General features: G+C 46.7%; 1 protein-coding gene across 1 annotated transcript in view; it reads right to left on the bottom strand.

Moving 5' to 3' along the window:
- Positions 1-20,542, bottom strand: part of LOC142302077 (complement C3-like) — a 339,126-nt gene that overhangs the window by 69,561 nt on the left and 249,023 nt on the right. The window contains exons 26-27 of the mRNA XM_075343156.1: positions 16,130-16,289; positions 959-1,060 (exon numbers count right to left, since the gene is read on the bottom strand). Coding sequence (XP_075199271.1) covers positions 959-1,060; positions 16,130-16,289 — 262 coding nt within the window. The remainder of the gene's footprint in view (positions 1-958; positions 1,061-16,129; positions 16,290-20,542) is intronic.

Here is a 20,542-nt window from a genome sequence, read left to right as displayed (position 1 = left end):
TGTTTTAGGAGTTTCACGTATCAATTAGCAGCAGTAGACTGTAATCCTATATTTTGTAGTGAAGTATATAATGAGTGTGTGAAGAGCGAGAAGAGAGGGGGTGTTGTGATATCACCTATTGTAAATGGTCAATCCTGGACTATTAGTTGAATATTAAGGTGTTAGTTGTCATTGTTATCCTGCCTGTGATGATAATGAAGCTGCTAAAAAGTATTCTGCTAAGAAACAAACAAACAGTAAGTATATTATGAAGTATATTATGGCCAGTGTGAAAATAATAAGTTATCAGATGGTGATGTGAAACAAAAAACATGGCTTTTTTTTAAGAAATAATAGATATTACATGAAAACTTTATTTAAGCTTCAGAGGGGTTGTCCAACCCTTTCTAATTCCATGTTTCCCTCAAGGTAAATAATAAAGCCTATACTCTCATCCCATACAGGCGCCTTTCGGGTGGTAACTCGGATCGCAGTGCCAAGGCTCACGTGGGGTTGTGACATCATGAGAACCCTGCTCCCAATCAGCACCGGCTTCCTTCTCCCCGCCTTCGGACCAAACAAACAATCAACAGGAAGTGAGTACAGCCACAGCACTCACTTCCTGTTGATTAACTTGTTTGGTCCAAAAGTGGGGAGAAGGAAGCCAGCGCTGATTGGATGTGGGGCTCACATGATATCACAATCCTATGTGAGCCCTGGCATCACTAGCCACGTGGCAAGAAAGGTGAGTATAGGCTTTATTATTTTACATGAGGAAACATGGAATCAAAAGGGGTTGTCCTAATAGTGGAAAACCCCTTTAAGTAATTTTCTGAGGATGTTACCTTCAAAAACCATTACATCAAAGATGTTCACTTTGACCATGTACTTAATTCTGATGTAATCTCAACCAAAGCTTACAGGAGGTAAAAAATTGTAGAAGAGGTGACTCTGATGGTAGGAAAATAAAAGAACCTACATCAACTTTGTCCTTACAGGATCCCTTACTTGCCAAGAGGGCAACAAGAACAAAGGCTGTAAGACTAGAGTCCCGCTCAGCAGCTTCATTTGTGATACCACCCTATGGAAAAAATAAATAAAAAATGAAAAAATAAATAAATAAAATAAAAAAATAATATATATATATATATATTATATACATATATATATATATATATATATATATATATATATATATGTATATATATATATATATTATATATAATTGCATACTGTTACAAATGTTATCATTTGCTTCTTAAGCAGATCTAGTTGTGTAATATTTTGTGCAGCCAGAATTTCTTTGTCGAACCTATATCATTTCCCTTCAATTCTTATATTTTTCAAAAATATATGGCTTTTCTCCTAACTTTTATGGATGGGTTTCTTCCGGTGTGATGTCAGAACAATATTGTATTTTTTAAGGCAATAAAATGTCTGCCACTTCTACTTTATTTTCCACTAAACACAGAGAGATGTTGTTTCTGCAGCTGCATCTCCCTCCTCCATCTCTGCATTACTCTGTTAAGCCATGTTGAAGTTTTGAGTATTTTGTCAGGATTTTGACATGTTTTTTATACCTAAATACTCTATCTACATGGTTATTTTAGCAAAGGCTGAATTTCTAATCATCAGCTCTATGCTAATAATTACCGTGCATTTCACACCTAAGAGCCATAGATCTTTGTGGAATCACAATGGGGCTAAACCAGGGCTACATCTTCCATGAAGCAAGATGACTATCTCCCAGTTCCCTTGGGATGCTGCACTTTTCAAGAGCTGCCAAAAGTGCCAGTCAGAATCCAAAACTCGGAACAGCTATATGACTCCATTACACCAGGCAGGAGCTATGGCTGATCTTTGCTCCTAAGGTTCTGGCCACGAACAACAGATACAAATCTAACCCCAGATATTGTAATCTTAAGCGGGCTTTACACTCTACGATATATCAAATGATATGTTGTCAGGGTCACGTCGTTAGTGACGCACATCCGGCCTCGTTTGACATATTGTAGCGTGCAACACAAATGAGCGACGGTGAATGAGCAAAAATACTCACCTTATCGTTGCTCCTTGAAACGTCGCTCATTTTAAAAAAAAATCGAACGTCCGGTTGTTCATCATTCCCGAGGCAGCACACATCGCTCCGTGTGACACCTCAGGAACGATGAACACCGCTTAACTGCATCCTGCCGGCAATGCGGAAGGAAGGAGGTGGGCGGGATGTTACGTCTCACTCATCTGCGCCCCTCCGCTTCTATTGGCCAGCTGGTGTGTGACGCTGCTGTCACGCCGAACATCCCTCCCCCTTCAGAAAGAGGATGTTCGCCACCCACAGCAAGGTCATTTGGAAGGTAAGTACGTGTGACGGGGGTGACCGACTTTGTGCGACATGGGCAAGAAATTGCCCGTGCCGCACAAACGATGGGGGGCGGGTGCGTTCGCAAATGCGATCGCACGAGAAATCGACGCATGTAAAGCAGCCTTAAGATTCAGGCATACACTATTTAAAAATACACATCTGCAGGTTTTTCCCTCCACTCTCTATACAGACACATCTGCAGGTTTTTCCCTTCGCTCTCTATACAGACACATTTGCAGGTTTTTCCCTCTGCTCTCTATACAGACACATCTGCAGGTTTTTCCCTTTGCGCTCTACACAGACACATCTGCAGGTTTTTCCCTCCGCTCTCTATACAGACACATCTGCAAGGTTTTTCCCTCCGCTCTCTATACAGACACATTTGCAGGTGTTTCCCTCCGCTCTCTATAAAGACACATCTGCAGGTTTTCCCTCTGCTCTCTATAAAGACACATCTGCAGGTTTTCCCTCTGCTCTCTATACAGACACATCTGCAGGTTTTTCCCTCCGCTCTCTATACAGACACATCTGCAGGATTTTCTCTCTGCTCTCTATACAGACACATCTGCAGGTTTTTCCCTCCGCTCTCTATACAGACACATCTGCAGGTTTTTCCCTCCGCTCTCTATACAGACACATCTGCAGGATTTTCTCTCTGCTCTCTATACAGACACATCTGCAGGTTTTTCCCTCCGCTCTCTATACAGACACATCTGCAGGATTTTCTCTCTGCTCTCTATACAGACACATCTGCAGGTTTTCCCGCCACTCTCTATACAGACACATCTGCAGGTTTTCCTCCCATTTTAGGTCAATTAGGAACCAAAATTATTTATATTTGTCAAATGCCAGAATAATGAGAGAGAGAATGTTTTCAGGCATTTTTTTACTTTCTGCAGTCAGAAGTTTCCATAAACTAAGAGTACTGTGCCTTTAAACAATATGGGACAGCCCATATGATGATGTCATGTTTTTAGAGGCTTGTGATAGGTTTATTGGCAACATCTGCGTCAATTAGAGACACACCTGTGGATGAAATTGTAATGCACATCTTAAACACATTGTTTCTTTGTGTTGCATCACGGGAAACTCAAAAGTAAAAACCAAGATCTCAGGAGACTTGCATAATCCTTGAAGGTTTTCTTAAGAGATACCATCTCGGAGTATCTCAAGATGAGTAACCTCATCATCCAGAATTAATATGGGTTTCTGAGGGATTGGTCCTTTAAAACTAATTTGATCAGCTTCTATGAGGAGGTAAGTTCCAGACTGGACCAGAGAAATGCAGTGGATGTTTTCTATAAGGATTTTTGAAATTCGTTTCATACAGTGTCACACAAAAGGTTGATACATAAAATCAGATTAATGGGAATAAGAGAAAATATGAGTAGTTGGACTGGGTCACACTTAACAGTGAGGTACCACAGGGGTCAGCATTGGGCCCTCTTCTTTTTAATATATTTATTAATGACCTTGTAGGGGACATAGAAAGTAGAATTTCATTATTTGCAGATAATACTAAACTATGCAAGGTAATTAATGCAAAGGAGGATAACGTAATATTGCAGAGGCATTAGTGTAGGCTGGAGGCTTGGCCTGAGAAACAACAATTGAAGTTTAATGTAATGTAAGGTCATGCACTTGGGCAGAGGAAATAAAATGTATAACTAAGTGCTCAATTATACAACACTGGGTAAAACTGTTACTGAAAAAGACTTGAGTCTATGGGTGAATGGCAAAGTCAACTGTACTGACCAGTGTCAGGCAGCTGCTGCCAAGGCTAATACAATAATGGGAGGCATTAAGAGAGGCCAAGATGCTCATGAGAACATAGTTTTACCCCCACACTTAGAATACTATGTACAATTTTGGGCTTCATTGTAATACGAAAGACAAAGCTGAACTAGAGCGGGTGCAGAGAAGAGCAACAAAGGTTATTAAAGAAATGGGATATGCAGAAGCAGACGGGTTATTAAACTTTGGATTATGCAGTTTGGAAAAACTAAGGCTCAGGGGCGATCTTATTGCAATGTACAAATATATGAGGGGATGGTACTGAAATCTCTCTAAGATCTTTCTATACCGAGGCCTGCAACAGGGACAAGGGGCATCCACTATTGTTAGAGGAAAGGAGGGTAATCATAATTACAGATGCAGATTCTTTACTGTAAGAGCAGTGAGACTATGGAACTCTCTGCCACATAATGTAATAATGGTTCATTCACTACTAAAATTTAAGAGAGTTGAAAAATATGATATTACCAGTTATATGCACTAGACTTTGATGGGGCATTGATCCAGAGGAGCAGTCTGATTGCCGTATGTGGAGTCGGGAAGGAGTTTTTCCTCTAATGTGGCACTTCCTGTCTGTTGCATGGGGTTTTTTGCCTTCTTGTGGTTCAACATGTTAGATTAGGTCACGGGTTGAAATCGATGGACTTAAATCTACCTTCAACCTTAAACACTATAAAACTATGAAATCTAAGGTCGTCTCACGCTCAGAGCTGTAGATGATGGTGAGACATGGAGCCTGAAAGTCCAAACTTCAAAACATTGTCACCCTTTTGCTTATCAGTGTAGATACAGTGCCTTGCGAAAGTATTCGTTCGGCCCCCTTGAATTTTTCAACCTTCTCCCACATTTCAGGCCTCAAACATAAAGATAAAAATGTTAATGTTCTGGTGAAGAATCAACAACAAGTGGACACAATTGTGAAGATGAAGGAAATTTATTGCTTATTTTAAACTTTTTTAAAAAATAAATAACTGAAAATTGGGACGTGCAATATTATTCACCCCCTTTAGGTTAATACTTTGTAGCACCCCCTTTTGCTGTGATTACAGCTGCTGTCGCTTGGGAATGTGTCTATCAGTTTTGCACATGGAGAGACTGAAATTCTCACCCATTCTTCCTTTGTAAACAGCTGGAGCTGAGTGAGGTTGGATGGAGGCGTTTGTGAACAGCAGTTTTCAGCTCTTTCCACAGATTCTCGATTGGGTTCAGGTCTGGACTGTGACTTGGCCATTCTAACACCTGGATACGTTTATTTGTGAACCATTCCATTGTAGATTTTGCTTTATGTTTGGGATCATTGTCTTGTTGGAAGACAAATCTCCGTCCCAGTCTCAGGTCTTTTGCAGACTCCAACAGGTTTTTTTCAAGAATGGTCCTGTATTTGGCTCCATCTTCCCATCAGTTTTAACCATCTTCCCTGTCCCTGCTGAAGAAAATCAGGCCCAAACCATGATGCTGCCACCACCATGTTTGACAGTGGGGATGGTGTGTTCAGGGTGATGAGCTGTGTTGCTTTTACGCCAAACATATTGTTTGGCATTGTGCTCAAACAATTCTATTTTGGTTTCATATGAACAGAGCACCTTCTTCCACATGTTTCGTGTCTCCTGGGTGGCTTGTGGCAAACTTTACACAACACTTTCTATGGATATCTTTGAGAAATGGCTTTCTTCTTGCCACTCTTCCATAAAGGCCAGATTTGTGCAGTGTATGACTGATTGTTGTCCTATGGACAGACTCTCCCACCTCAGCTGTAGATCTCTGCAGTTCATCCAGAGGGATCATGGGCCTCTTGGCTGCATCTCTGATCAGTCTTCTCCTTGTGTGAGATGATAGTTTGGATGGACGGCCGGGTCTTGGTAGATTTGCAGTGGTATGATGCTCCCTCCATTTCAATATGATCGCTTGCACAGTGCTCTTTGGGATCTTTAAAGTTTTGGAAATCTTTTTGTAACCAAATCCGGCTTTAAACTTCTCCACAACAGTATCACGGACCTGCCTGTTGTGTTCCTTGGTCTTCATGATGCTCTCTGTGCTTTACACAGAACACTGAGACTATCACAGAGCAGGTGCATTTATACGGAGTCTTGATCACATACAGGGGATTATATTTATCATCATCAGTCATTTAGGACAACATTGGATCATTCAGAGACCCTCAATCAACTTCTGGAGTGAGTTTGCTGCACTGAAAGTAAAGGGGATGAATAATATTGCACGCCCCAATTTTCAGTTATTTATTATTTAAAAAGTTTTAAATAAGCAATAAATTTCGTTCACCTTCACAATTGTGTCCCACTTGTTGTTGATTCTTCACCAGAACATTAACATTTTTATCTTTATGTTTGAAGCCTGAAATGTGGGAAAAGGATGAAAAATTCAAGGGGGCCTAATACTTCCGGTATATAACCACAGACACACACACAGTCCGTATGACGGTAGTGTGAACCCTGTGGGGTTGGAGTCTCTGGTCCTGTTGTCGGGGGCGGGGGCCAGCTTCCCCGTCGCGGGGGCTGCTTGGGGAGATCACGCTCGGATCCGGTTCCTCCTCCTCGGTGGCTCGAGCAGGCCGGACCCGGGGCTCGAGCAGCGCTCCTCGCCCTCGAGTGAAAGGGGGAATTGGGTTTCTTTCGGGATGTGGAGAGTTCGTGATGCCACCTACGGGTTGTGGTGATGGTGGGCACCACCGCTGCTGGTGACGGGGATCCCGGGAGCGATGGCGGGGAGCAGCTAGGTGTTGACCCCTCCGTGGGTAGGGACTGGTGGTCCCGGGGACCGATAGGAGGGAGGAGGATTCCGCAGGAAGGGTTTTGGCCAGGTGTAGGGTTGCGGTGCAGTGCAGCGCGGTGGCGGATGGCACTGTTGTACTCACGATTAAACCACACAGAGTCACTGGTAAACTAGGAACTGCCGGTGTCCGCAGCCTTCGGTACGGAGGGTGTTTTCGGGATCCCACACACGGTACAGCAGACCCCTGTTCTTGCCCTGCAGCCAGATGCCTCTTTCTCCTGCCTTGTTCTCCACTCTCTCTCCTCAGTCGGGAATGGGGAGCCCACTCCCCCTGCAGTGATCCGGGTCTTCCCTTGATGCCGGCGGGCCGCTACCCTGCCCCGGTCACTTCAGGCCCCTTCCTCACACTTCCCTTCCTTACAGCAGCCAGGTGCTATCCTCTCCTGGTCTGCTCTCTTCACTCTCCTCACTCACTCTGCTCCAGCCCCTCCCCCGCTGCTCTGTTTAGCTCTTACACTGGGGGGGGCTCTGTCCTGCTGCACTGGTGTGGGATCAGGTTACCAAGGAGGAGAATGGCCTGCACTTTGCTGTATTTCTGCAGGCTCTGTGACACCCTGGTTTTGCCAGGGCGTCACAGTGTCCCCGGTTCTCCCTTTGCTACTAAGTCCCGAATGTCAAGGTCAGTAAGGTCCTTGATGGTCCCCTCACTGTGCAGATTTTATTAGGTCTGCCTGGAGCATTTTCCTGACCTAGGATTGTGTACCCCGTTGGTGCGTAGTTTCCGGGAGTACTCCACCGGCAACCATACGCCTGGGCCCTCAGGTCCCTATTCACTCCGGTCAGTCCGTCTGCTCACTTTCACTGTCACAGACACACTCTCTTCTGCTTCCACTTCCACTACTGTATGACTGTCCACTATCTGCCCCTCCCACCTGGTTGACTAGTGGACTGGAGTGGCTGGACCTCTAGGCGGCCATCCATTGGTCCAACCCTAGCCTGGTACCATTCTATGGGGGATAATTGGGGAAAAACATGGATTATTTGGAGTCTTTGGATGTTACCGGCACTGGTCTTCTGGGTCCCTAGGGCTAGGCCCTGCATCCTGGTGGGGATGCAGTACCTTGTAGCCCTGATGGCTTCAGGGGTGCTACATATACAATCCATTTTTTTACTCAGCAGCTATTAATCTCTTTCAGGATCATGTACAGTTTCCCATCTTACAGAATTGTAATGTATCCTTAAAGATCGGATGTCATACTGATGCTCTGTTTGGCATCCGATTTTTTTCTCATGCTGTACCGATTTTGATGTCAAATTGCAGCATGTCGAATACAGCTGAGAAAAAAAGCACAGATCTGCACTGCCTCATTGAATAACTTTGGTCTGAGTGCGATCCATTTTTTAAACACTCGTGACAGCAGTCACATAACCTGGTGAAATCTCATGCCTGTACCGAGACATCACTGGCTCGCGCAGGCACACTTTGCTTTTCCCTGCTACGGACGGAGCCTAATACATAAGTAATCATGCACAACCTGGCAAAGTCTCTGCGCAGGTGCTAGATTTTGCCCGGGTATGTGGATAACGGACATTGCTGGGCAAAATCTAGCACCTACGCAGATACTTCACCGGTTCGTGCATGCGCAGTTATGTGTTAAGGGGGCTTTACACGCAACAACATCGCTAACGAGATGTCGTTGGGGTCACAGAATTCGTGACACACCTCGTTAGCGATGTCATTGCGTGTGAAACGCACAAACGACCGTTAACGATCAAAATTACTCACCTAATTGTTGATCGTTGACACGTCATTCAAATCCCAAATATCGTTGCTGTTGCAGGACGCAGGTTGTTCGTCATTCCTACGGCAGCAAACATCACTACGTGTGACACCGCAGGAGCGAGGAACATCTCCTTACCTGCCGCCGCCGGCAATGCGGAAGGAAGGAGGTGGGCGGGATGTTACGGCCGCTCATCTCCGCTCCTCCGCTTCTATTGGGCGGCCGCTTAGTGACGCTGCTGTGACGCCGCATGAACCGCCCCCTTAGAAAGGAGGCGGTTCGCCGGCCACAGTGACGTCGCCAGGCAGGTAAGTATGTGTGACGGGTGTTAGCGATGTTGTGCGCCATGGGCAGCGATTTGCCCGTGACGAACAACCCTCGGGGGCGGGTGCTTTCACGTGCGTGTAAAGCAGCCTTAAGGCTCTGTCAGCAGTAGGGCAGAGCAAGGAGCACTTACGCAAGCTGGTGATTTCTCTGCGAAGGTGTGAGATTTCTCCAGGCTATGTGGATGACCCAGGAGATGTGATCCATGTCAACCATAACAAGAGGAAGACGATCAGAGAGGAGAGGAGGGACAGATACCACAGCAAGAACGGACTGTCCAGACTAAAATACAAAGGGTATTTGGGGGGAAACCGGGGAAGTGAGGAGTAAAATGAACCTTTATGGAATGCAGTTGTTGAAGGTGGTAAGTTTGGTTTATACATGAAAAATCTGTTTAAACTTTCCTCGTTGTTTGTAGGGCATCAAGAGTGGGAAAAAAAATAATGATTTTAACCCTTCACCCTTTGGAATTTTTCCATTTTTCATTTTCTTTTTTTGCTCCCCTTCTTCCAAGAGGTAAAACTTTTTTATTTTTCCATTAATATTTCCATTTGAGGGCTTATTTTTTTGCAGTACTTGTTGTACTTTTGAATAAAACCTTTAGTTTTAACATGTAGTGTACTAGAAAACGGGGAAAAAAATCCAAGTGTGGTAATATTGCAAAAAAAGTGCAAATGCACAATTGTTTTGGGGGTCTTTTAGTCTTTTAGTCACCCTGTTCACTATCTGGTAAAACTAAGGTGTCTGTATGATGCCTCAGGTTGGCACAAGTTCGTAAATACCAAACATGTATACTTTTACTTTTATTTAAGGGGTTAAAAAAAATTCAGACGTTTGTCTAAAAAAAGAATTGCACTTTTGTGGTCATATTCCAAGACCTGTAGCATTCTCATTTTTTGGAATCTGGGGCTTAGTGGCGCCTTATTTTTGCATCTTGAGCTGACGTTTTTAATTATACCATTTTTGTGTGGATGCGATGTTTTGATCGCCTGTTATTGCATTTTAAAAAAATATCATGGCGACCAAAAAAAGCACTGTTGTTTTGAAATTTTTTTCTCGCAACGTCGTGTGCCGATCAGATTACTTAATTTTATATGTTGATAGATCGGGCATTTCTGAATCTGGTGATACCAAATATGTGTATATTATTTTTTTATTGTTTTATGTTCAATGGGGCAAATGGGGTTTGATTTGAACTTTTATTTTTTTTTTTATTTTTTCGTATTTTTTAAAACTTTTTTTATTTATTTTACTAGTTTCCCTAGGGGACTTAATCACTGCTCAGTCTGATCGCCTGTGAATTTCTATTGACCTGTGAGCACTGAATGATTATTCAAATTAAGTACAGGCATCCATGCATCAAGGCGTGGCCAAACAGTTAAGCACACCTTCCCGCCTCCTTATTTTTCCTCTATCTCCTCCTGTCTTTGGCTCTATGAAGCTAGAACTGTCAATCAAAGTAGGAGCAGATGGAGATTATTATTATTTATCATTATAGTGTCATTTATTCCATGGCGCTTTACAAGTGAAAGAGGGTATACGTACAACAATCATTAACAGTACAAAACAGACTGGTACAGGAGGAGGGAGGACCCTGCCCGCGAGGGCTCACAGTCTACAGGGAATGGGTGATGGTACAATAGGTGAGGATGGAGCTAGTTGCGCAGTGATGTACTGAACTGAGGGCTATTGTAGGTTGTAGGCTTGTTGGAAGAGATGGATCTTGAAGTTCCTCTTGAAGCTTTCCACAGTAGGGGAGAGTCTGATGTACTGAGGTAGAGCGTTCCAGAGTATGGGGGAGGCACGGGAGAAATCTTGTACGCGATTGTGGGAAAAGGAGATAAGAGAGTAGAGAAGGAGATCTTGTGAGGATCTGAGGTTGCGTGCTGGTAGGTATCGGGAGACTAGGTCACAGATGTAAGGAGGAGACAGGATGTCGATGGCTTTGTATGTCATGGTTAATGTTTTGAACTGGAGCCGTTTGGCGATGGGAAGCCAGTGAAGGGATTAGCAGACTGGCAGGCCAGGGAACACCTAGGTGTTTCATGTACTTTGCCCCATCCCTCTGCTAAAAATATATACACTTTCTGTATATTTTTATATATATTTTCAATAAAGCTGAATTTTTAACTATGGATTTTTCAATGCTGGATCCAACCCTCCTTTGACTACGATTTCCATTTGTCACCCTGTCAGATGCGGATCAAGTTTTACGCCACACAAAAGTCTACAGTAGCTTGATGAAGATTCAAGCTCCTCTAAAGCAGTCAAACATCTCGGGAAAGAGAGGAAATGGATATTTGTTTTTCATCATGATCCAACTTAGTCCCCTGTAGTCAAAGAAGGGTCTGCGAGAAGAAATCAACAGGGGATTCTGAAAAGTAGTAACTGAGATCTGATGTCAATCCACCATGGCCTACTACATGAAGTTCTCAGATATGCAAATTCTGTGAGCTGAGCCTTTCTAGATGACACTAGCATAGTTAAAGTTAGGGGTAAAGAGGTATAGTTTTCACCTAGGGTCGCCTCTCCAACCAGTCCTAGGCTTTGAAGTTTCTCAGTTTCTCTAGACAATGGGCTGTGCTCTCACAGGAAAAGCACAACCCCTTGACCAGATGATCCTCCCGCTATTGTTCAGCAATCTTAACTTGATCGACCTGCACTGGCTCTGGAGGAGAGAGGAATGCGGTTGCCTAAGGCAACAGTGATTTCTAGAAGGAAGGTGCTAGGTGCATGGGTCTTCTATCTCAGGATGCCTCTCTAGATCGCCCTGGAACCTTAGGTCAATCCGGCTGGTGAGAGAGGCAAAGTCATGCAGGGTGGTTGGAACATGATGACCAGATAGTTCATCCCTAATCCTGCCCTATAGTCCATCCCAGAAGGCAGAAACCAGAACCTCGTTTTTCCAGCCCAGTTCCAAAGAGAGCATGTGAAGCGTACCACATACTGGCTAGCAGTGAGAGTTCTCAGATACGGCCTAAGGAGCAAAGATGCCGCTGACGTAACTTGACCTGGCTCATCACACAACTTGCAAAATGTTTCCAGAAAGGCTTGCAAGTTAGAGGTGACCAAATTGCCTCTCTCCCATAAGGATTTTTACAGGTAAGAGCTTAAGAGCTTCTCCTTCCAAATGGGACATGAAAAAGGCCTCTCTGACTCAGTGGCGAAGTGGTGGGGGAGAAAGTAAAAATGCAGTGTGCACTGGTTTAGGAATCCCCTGCATAACTTTGGATCACTGTTAAATCGTTGAGGATCAGACAAGAGGGGGCCAGAGCCATCAGTAGGGTTGAACACGAGATGCAAAGCTGCAGCCTGGATAGGAGCCAGTGAAATGGCAGATTGCAGATTATTCAAGTGGGCATCCACAAATGTAATAAAGGCCAATCGTCGTGTTTGCAGCTCATGTTGGCAGACAAGCTTTTGTTGCAATGCTGCGAGTCTGGAGACATTGAAACCAGCGAAATCCATGGCTTGTACAAAATGTCACACCTGGCAATGTGAGTGAAGGGCGCTTTACACGCTACAATATATCTTACAATGTGTCGGCGGGGTCACGTCGTAAGTGACGCACATCCGGCATCGTAAGGTACATTGTAGCGTGTGAAAGCTATGTGCGATTGCGATTGAACGGTAAAATGTTCATCGCACGCAAGTCGTTCAATTCCTAAATATTGAACGTCAGGTTGTTCATCGTACCCGGGGCAGCACACATCGCAGAGTGTGACACCCCGGGAACGATGAACAGATCTTACCTGCCTCCTGCGGCTCCCGCCCGGCAATGCGGAAGGAAGGAGGTGGGCGGGATGTTTACGTCCCGCTCATCTCCGCCCCTCCGCTTCTATTGGCTGGCTGCTGCGTGACGTCACTGTGACACCAAACGTCCCTCCCACTCCTGGAAGTGGACGTTCGCCGCCCACATCGAGGTCGTATGGACGGGTAAATACGTGTGACGGGAAAAAATCGTACGTGCGAAACGTTCAACAAATTGAACGTGCCGCACATACGATGGGGGCGGTTACGATCGCATATCGTATGCGAAATCGTGACGTGTAAAGCAGGCTTGAGGGAGTACTGGACCCACTGGACCATGGTACCAATCTCTGACCTGGAGAAGCATACCTGAGAGGCTGCCGAGTCTTCACTAAAGCAAAAGGTGGTGGAGATCGGATGCTGCTAGTCGGTATCTGCCATGAGCAGCGCCAGGGGATCTCCATACCACGGCAGGTGGTGCCAGATGACTCGGAGCTGGAACAAGCACAGGTGGAGGTGAGGAAGATGCAGGCTGGTGCTGGTAAATACAGGCTGGTTCTGGTACGCACCATGTAGTAAATGGACATTGGCAGGGACACGCAGGTACTGAGAGGCTCAGGTAGGCACAGCAGGAGTATTGGATAGAAACAGAAGCACAGGTGTTGGTGAATACTCAGTAAACGGATAAACAGCTAAGGGTGATCTGACAACTAGCGAGAGAAAGAGCAACCTAAGTAAGACTCCCTCGATAGGAACCTCCCAATGGGGGTGGATACCTTAGACACTCTGTGCCTCTCAGCCAGATGCTGAGAGGGACTTCCGGGTTAGCTCACACTTGCCTTTTAAGAAAATGGTGATCAGTGTGGCCTCGCCCTATGAGCAGTCCCGAGAGCCCTTCTGTGCATTCATGGGCACTGGGAGCTGGAGGACATAACAGCAGCCGGGATGAGTGGGGAATCAGCATAGCATGGCAAGAGAGTTGGTACAGATAGCACCACAGGCATCAGATTAATACAGGAGGAGCCACATGAGACTCCTACATACACTATTAGCATTAGCCCCACATAGTCTGCTATATTCAGTATGAGCCTTACCTTTGCTTCCTATATATATAATGAGCCTTCACATAGCCTACTATATACTTTAAGTCCCCAAATAGGCTCCTATATACTTTATGAGCCCCAATACAGCCTCCTATATATTTCTGAACCTCCACAAAGCCTGTTATTAGTATACATTGTGATCCCTCACATAGCCTCCTATATACAGTACATACAAACATCCCATATGCATGAAAAAAATAAACAGATAAATAAATAAATACATACAGTACAGACCAAAAGTTTGGACACACCTTCTCATTCAAAGAGTTTTCTTTATTTTCATGACTCTGAAAATGGTAGATTACACTGAAGGCATCAAAACTATTAACACAATTAACACATGTGGAATGAAATACTTAACAAAAAAAGTGTGAAACAACTGAAAATATGTCTTATATTCTAGGTTCTTCAAAGTAGCCACCTTTTGCTTTGACTACTTCTTTGCACACTCTTGGCATTCTCTTGATGAGTTTCAAGAGGTAGTCACCGGAAATGGTCTTCCAACAGTCTTGAAGGCATTCCCAGAGATGCTTAGCACTTGTTGGCCCTTTTGCCTTCACTCTGCGCTCCAGCTCACTCCAAACCATCTTGATTGGGTTCAGGTCTGGTGACTGTAAAGGCCAGGTCATCTGGCGTAGCACCCCATCACTCTCCTTCTTAGTCAAAGAGCCCTTACACAGCCTGGAGGTGTGTTTGGGGTCATTGTCCTGTTGAAAAATAAATGATGGTCCAACTAAACGCAAACCGGATGGAATAGCATGCCGCTGCAAGATGATGTGGTAGCCATGCTGGTTCAGTATGCCTTCAATTTTGAATAAATCGACAACAGTGTCACCAGCAAAGCACCCCCACACTATCACACCTCCTCCTCCATGCTTCACGGTGGGAACCAGGCATGTAAAGTCCATCTGTTCACCTTTTTTGCATCGAACAAAGACACGGTGGTTGGATCCAAGATCTCAAATTTGGACTCATCAGACCAAAGCACAGGTTTCCACTGGTCTAATGTCCATTCCTTGTGTTCTTTTTAGCCCAAACAAGTCTCTTCTGCTTGTTGCCTGTCCTTAGCAGTGGTTTCCTAGCAGCTATTTTACCATGAAGGCTGCTGCACAAAGTCTCCTCTTAACAGTTGTTCTAGAGATGTGTCTGCTGCTAGAACAGTGTGTGACATTGACCTGGTCTCTAATCTGAGCTGCTGTTAACCTGCGATTTCTGAGGCTGGTGACTTGGATAAACTTATCCTCCGCAGCAGAAGTGACTGTTGGTCTTCCTTTCCTGGGGCGGTCCTCATGTGAGCCAGTTTCTTTGTAGTGTTTGATTGTTTTTGCCACTGCACTTGGGGACACTTTCAAAGTTTTCCCAATTTTTCGGACTGACTGACCTTCATTTCTTAAAGTAATGATGGCCACTCGTTTTTCTTTACTTAGAATTTGTATTATGGCAAGAAAAAAGCAGCTAACAGTCTATTCAGTAGGACTATCAGCTGTGTATCCACCAGACCTCTGCACAACACAACTGATGGTCCCGACCCCATTTATAAGGCAAGAAATGCCAATTATTCAACCTGACAGGCCACACCTGTGAAGTGAAAATCATTTCCGGTGACTACCTCTTGAAGCTCATCAAGAGAATGCCAAGAGAGTGCAAAGCAGTAATCAAAGTAAAAGGTGGCTACTTTGAAAAACCTAGAATATAAGACATATTTTCAGTTGTTTCACACTTGTTTGTTAAGTATTTCATTCCACATGTGTTAATTCATAGTTTTGATGCCTTCAATGTGAATCTAACAATGTTCGGAGTCATGAAAATAAAGAAAACTCTTTGAATGAAAAGGTGTGTCCAAACTTTTGGTCTGTACTGTAAATACTCACCTCGCTCCAGTTCCCATCGCCCACTCCTCTGTCCTTCTTTGCACTGACGCTCTGCACAGAACATGCGATGAAGTGAAGTCCTCCCGTCACGCTTATTGGTGGTAGATGGAGTCACTGGCCCATCTTCCACCAATGTGTTCACCACTGTCTGTATCCTGGGGATTCAAATAGTGGTGACAAGTGACAGCATCAGACGAACGGCGGGGGAGGGTGCAGTCAACTGTTTTCAGCCCTACGGCTGTATTGGTCCACGGGCTGGACTGGAACAGCTAGTGGGCCAAGTGTTGCTCGCACTTTGCCCAGCGCTGCATTAATATAATTCATAAGTGAAATCATGAAGACGTCATTGAAAAATGTTTTCTAAGCACCATACTAAGAGCGCAGCTTCCCTCAATGGGGTTACTGGGTCAATAATTGTGAGGTTCATGTACTTACCACCATCTCCTGATGATAGACAGGGGCATCCTCTCTGAATTCCCCATCTGGATTTTGCTTATTTAGCAGCAGCCACTTCACTGAATCACAGATCAGATTTTGATCCACATGGACAAGACTTGAAGACAAGGAAAATACTTTGACCACATAAGCGGTGAGCCTGCAAAGAATGACATTGTGTTTACTAACAGAGAAGGACTAAAAATATAATGTCCAAAGTTTGGTTAAAGTAAGCAGGGGTTGTGCTTATACTGCAATGGGAGGAGCTTCAATAGAGGAGACAGCCTGTGAGGAGCAGACATTGGGAGCAAGGCACAGAGGAAATGGAAAACAATACAGATACAGGATGTGGTCAGTTATAGGGAGTGTGTCATCCCCAAACTCAAATGAAACTGCTGTTACATTTATGTAAGGTAATTAGCCTATATACAAAATTATATCTGAAGAGTACTGTATATTACATATTTAATTTCACATAAATATTTTACTGGATATGTAAACGAGAACACCTTGGTGCATGCTTGGTATGGCCAAGGGCGCTGTGCACCATTCTCCTCCTCAATTGCAATCCTCTGCACCATCCTTATATTGTTTAACAGTATTTGTGGCGACCCTGCGGCTTAAGATGCCACAGGGTACAGCACCTCAGCCAAGGTGCAGTATTCACTGGTGTACATCACAATTCATTCAACACACAGCTTAGTTGCCCTCCAACTGGGACTGGGCTACGGTAGGTGCTGGGGGTGGCCATCATGAGGTATGGGACCTCCTGCCCATGAGTTTAGGAACCCAAGAAGTGGGGCACCATCGGGGGAAGTAAGGAGTCACATTACACATAGTCAGTCGAGCCTGGACCAGCGAACAGGTAACAGCAGACAAGGAGAGCGGACACGGAAGAGCAAGGGACCCATGGTCTGCAGCCGGAACGGCTGGACCCGGGGCCTTAGGAAGAAAAGGGATCCCAGGGTTCGCGGAGAGTGCAGCAAGCACCAGTGACCCGTTCTGTGACACCCTGGCCTATCAGGTCGTCACAGGGTATTGTGCAATCTGCCCTTCAGCACAGTATCCAATCCTCCTTGGTTACGGCTCCCTAGCCTGTGGTGTTGCCAAGAACAAGCTAATCAAAATCCTAGAAACACTCTGCACCACACCCACCAGACATACCAGAGGACAGCCTGAAGGGAACAGGGCTGGCAACTTGGGGGGTCGGTAAGGGGAGGTCAGGAGTGTTAGGAGACAGTAGTAGTAGTAGTAGTTTGGAGTGGTGACTCTCGTGTAGAGAGGTCAGGGAGCTGGGCTCCTCAGTTACTAGGTGGCAGACGTTGGTCTGGGCCTAGTATGAGCTGGAACCCCTGTCGCAGGGGACTGTGTCAAGGGGCACGGAACTGCCGAGCAGGGCAGCCGGCGGCCTTGAGCTTTCTCCGGGCAGGGCCCAGGGTACGACGGGGTACGTGGACCCTAGGCCGGGAAGTAGCTTCACGCGTCCTGGTAATTTACCCAACGAGGACGAGGCCTTCAAGACTTGCCCTCCACCCGCTCCAAAATTGGGGTACTAGCGCAACGAGTGGGATAGGACTTTCCCACTATATAGTCCAGAAAATCCCAAGCGTGAACACTGAGAGCAAGCTCACTCCGTTAGCCATACGAGTGAGTGGGACCCGTTCAGTTCCAAGCTGAAAGGGACCAACTGTAGAACAAGGTGCCAAGGTCAAGGTCACAGGCTAACAGGCAACACCATCGGGCACGGGATCCCGGCGTCCTCCCTCCTGGCTACAGAGGCGCTAAGAATTCTGGTTTACAAGTTGTCGGTGTCAGCATTATTTGACTGAGTGAGTATGTAGTGACCCTTTGCTTCCCAATGGAACTCCCAGCTCACCATCACCAAGCCCCGGGGCATCATCTCCCTACCCACGGAGGGGTTAAACATCTAGCTGCCATTCCACCACCATCGGGTGCCCTTAACAGCAGCGGTGGTATCCCACCTTATCACATACCGTGGGTGGCGTCACGAACTACAATCATAAATTCCCCTATAAATACCCCCCTTTATTTCGGGTGTCCGCGTGACCCCCTCTCGGGTCCGGAGACCCCTCGAGCCACCGCGGATCCGGATCCGAGCAGCAGCCCGGCTTCTGGCGCTGGGGCGGTACAGTTCCACGGCCCAGGAGCTGGGGTGGAGGGAAGACCACTAAGAAGGACACAGAGAGGAACATCGGCTTTGACCTCTGAACTATCCAGGATTGGCTGGAGCTCATAACAGCAGAGCCCTGCACTCTAAAGGTGGTGACATCTTAGTGAGTAAAGAACTTTGACTGTAACCTCTGTGTCATTGCATCTCTTCCAAAGCCGTCGTCCTCGTGCTGCCGTGCCATCGGGAACTACTGGGACCATCATCCTCCATCGGGCCTGAGCTTTACCTGTGGAGAGTTGTAACAACCGAACTGCGTCATTGTCAGCGGCGGCTAATAACTGGCTGCATACCACAGGTGGTGCCACGAATAACTATTCCCACCATCCACATCTTTATTGACACCGCCGGGGTCTCGGAACCGGGCCTAGATGCTGTGACATCCCAAACCCACACCGGCCCAGCGACGAGTAACCGCCAAGACCCCATCCGTGGGCGTGTCATATTCCCTTTACAGCAGTGCCTCAATTAAATTCCCAGCCCTATACGCCCTGACACTGGATTGATTGAAAGGTCATACAGTGTAAAGGGGGCTTTACACGATGCGACATCGCTAGCATTTGCTGGCAATGTCGAGCACGATAGCACACGCCCCCGTCGTACAGCCGATATGTGGTGATCGCTGCCGTAGCAAACATTATCGCTACGGCAGCGTCACACGCACTTACCTGCCCTGCGACGTCGCTCTGGCCGGTGAGCCGCCTCCTTTCTAAGGGGTTGGTTTGTGAGGCGTCATAGTGACATCACATGGCAGGCGTCCAATAGAAGCAGAGGGGCGGAGATGAGCGGAACGTAAACATCCCGCCCACCTCCTTCCTTCCGCATAGCCGGTGGAGGCAGGTAAGGAGATGTTCCTCGCTCCTGCGGTGTCACACGTAGAGATGTGCGCTGCCGCAGGAACGAGGAGCAACATCGCTAATTAGAAGTAAATGACTCGCCCACCCCAGGGCTATGGGACACCCGGTGCCGGGCCGGACTAGTCCGGTGGTAGTCAGTGGTGGCTGGGCCCGGCTCCGTGGCCCTGGTGGGTGTCAGTAGAATATGTGGCTTGCTTGTTAATGGTTGTGTTCGTGACGCCACCTGTGGTATGCGGCTATTAAGCCGCCGCTGCTGTGTGAGGCCTCCGGGATGGTGTTATGGCAGCAATGGTAGTACTGCTCCCCACAGGTGGAGCAATGCCCGGGGCACAGTTGGTGCTTGTGAATGTCTATGCAGCGGAAATAACAGAGACCACTTCAAGGGTGCAGTTCAAGTTCTTTACTCACAGTTCTTGTCACAGCTGTAGGGACCCTCAGACTGCTGGGACCACTGTCAGGGACCTCCGCCGTTTCTGGGTGATTCTGAGAGTAAAAGCCGGTGCCCTCCTCTTAGGCGGGCTTTGCACACTGCGACATCGCAGCCCGATGCTGCGATGCCGAGTGCGATAGTGCCCGCCCCCGTCGCAGCAGCGATATGTGGTGATAGCTGGCGTAGCGAAAATTATCGCTACGCCAGCTTCACACACACACTCACCTGCCGTGCGACGTCCCTGTGGCCGGCGGCCCGCCTCCTTGTTAAGGGGGCGGGTCGTGCGGCGTCACTGTGACGTCACACGGCAGGCGGCCAATCGGAGCGGAGGGGCGGAGATGAGCAGGATGTAAACATCCTGCCCATCTCTTTCCTTCCGCATATCCTACGGAAGCCGCAGTGAGGCCGGTAGGAGATGTTCCTCGCTCCTGCGGCTTCACACACAGCGATGTGTGCTGCCGCAGGAACGAGGAACAACATCGGACCATTGCGTCAGCGTAATCATGGATTACGCCGACGCTGCACCGATGATACGATAACGACGCTTTTGCGCTCGTTAATCGTATCATCTAGGCTTTACACACTGCGATGTCGCATGCGATGCCGGAAGTGCGTCATTTTCAATTTGACCCCACCGACATCGCACCTGCGATGTCGCAGTGTGCAAAGCCCGCCTTAGTGTCTCTTTCTTCTGCTGTCTCCCTTAGCCTTGCCTTTGTTAGGGTGGACCTGGCTTGGCCTCCACTACAGCCTCCAGGCTGGGGGGTCACCAGTCGGTTGATTACCCCTTTTCTGAAGGTCTGCTATGGGTTCTGGCCCTGGGAGCTTACAACGTCCCTGGGCCTCGGTTTTTACTGTTTGGAGATTGTCTTTGCACTCCTCCAGTCTCTAGGGACCGTCCCCTGTCGCAGCTTAATCACTCCACCGATGTCAATGTG

This window comes from Anomaloglossus baeobatrachus, chromosome 4 (genome assembly GCF_048569485.1).
Source record: "Anomaloglossus baeobatrachus isolate aAnoBae1 chromosome 4, aAnoBae1.hap1, whole genome shotgun sequence".
Classification (NCBI taxonomy): Eukaryota; Metazoa; Chordata; class Amphibia; order Anura; family Aromobatidae; genus Anomaloglossus; species Anomaloglossus baeobatrachus.
The sequence above is the reverse complement of the archived record's forward strand: the minus strand, read 5'-3'. Positions and strand labels throughout refer to the sequence as shown.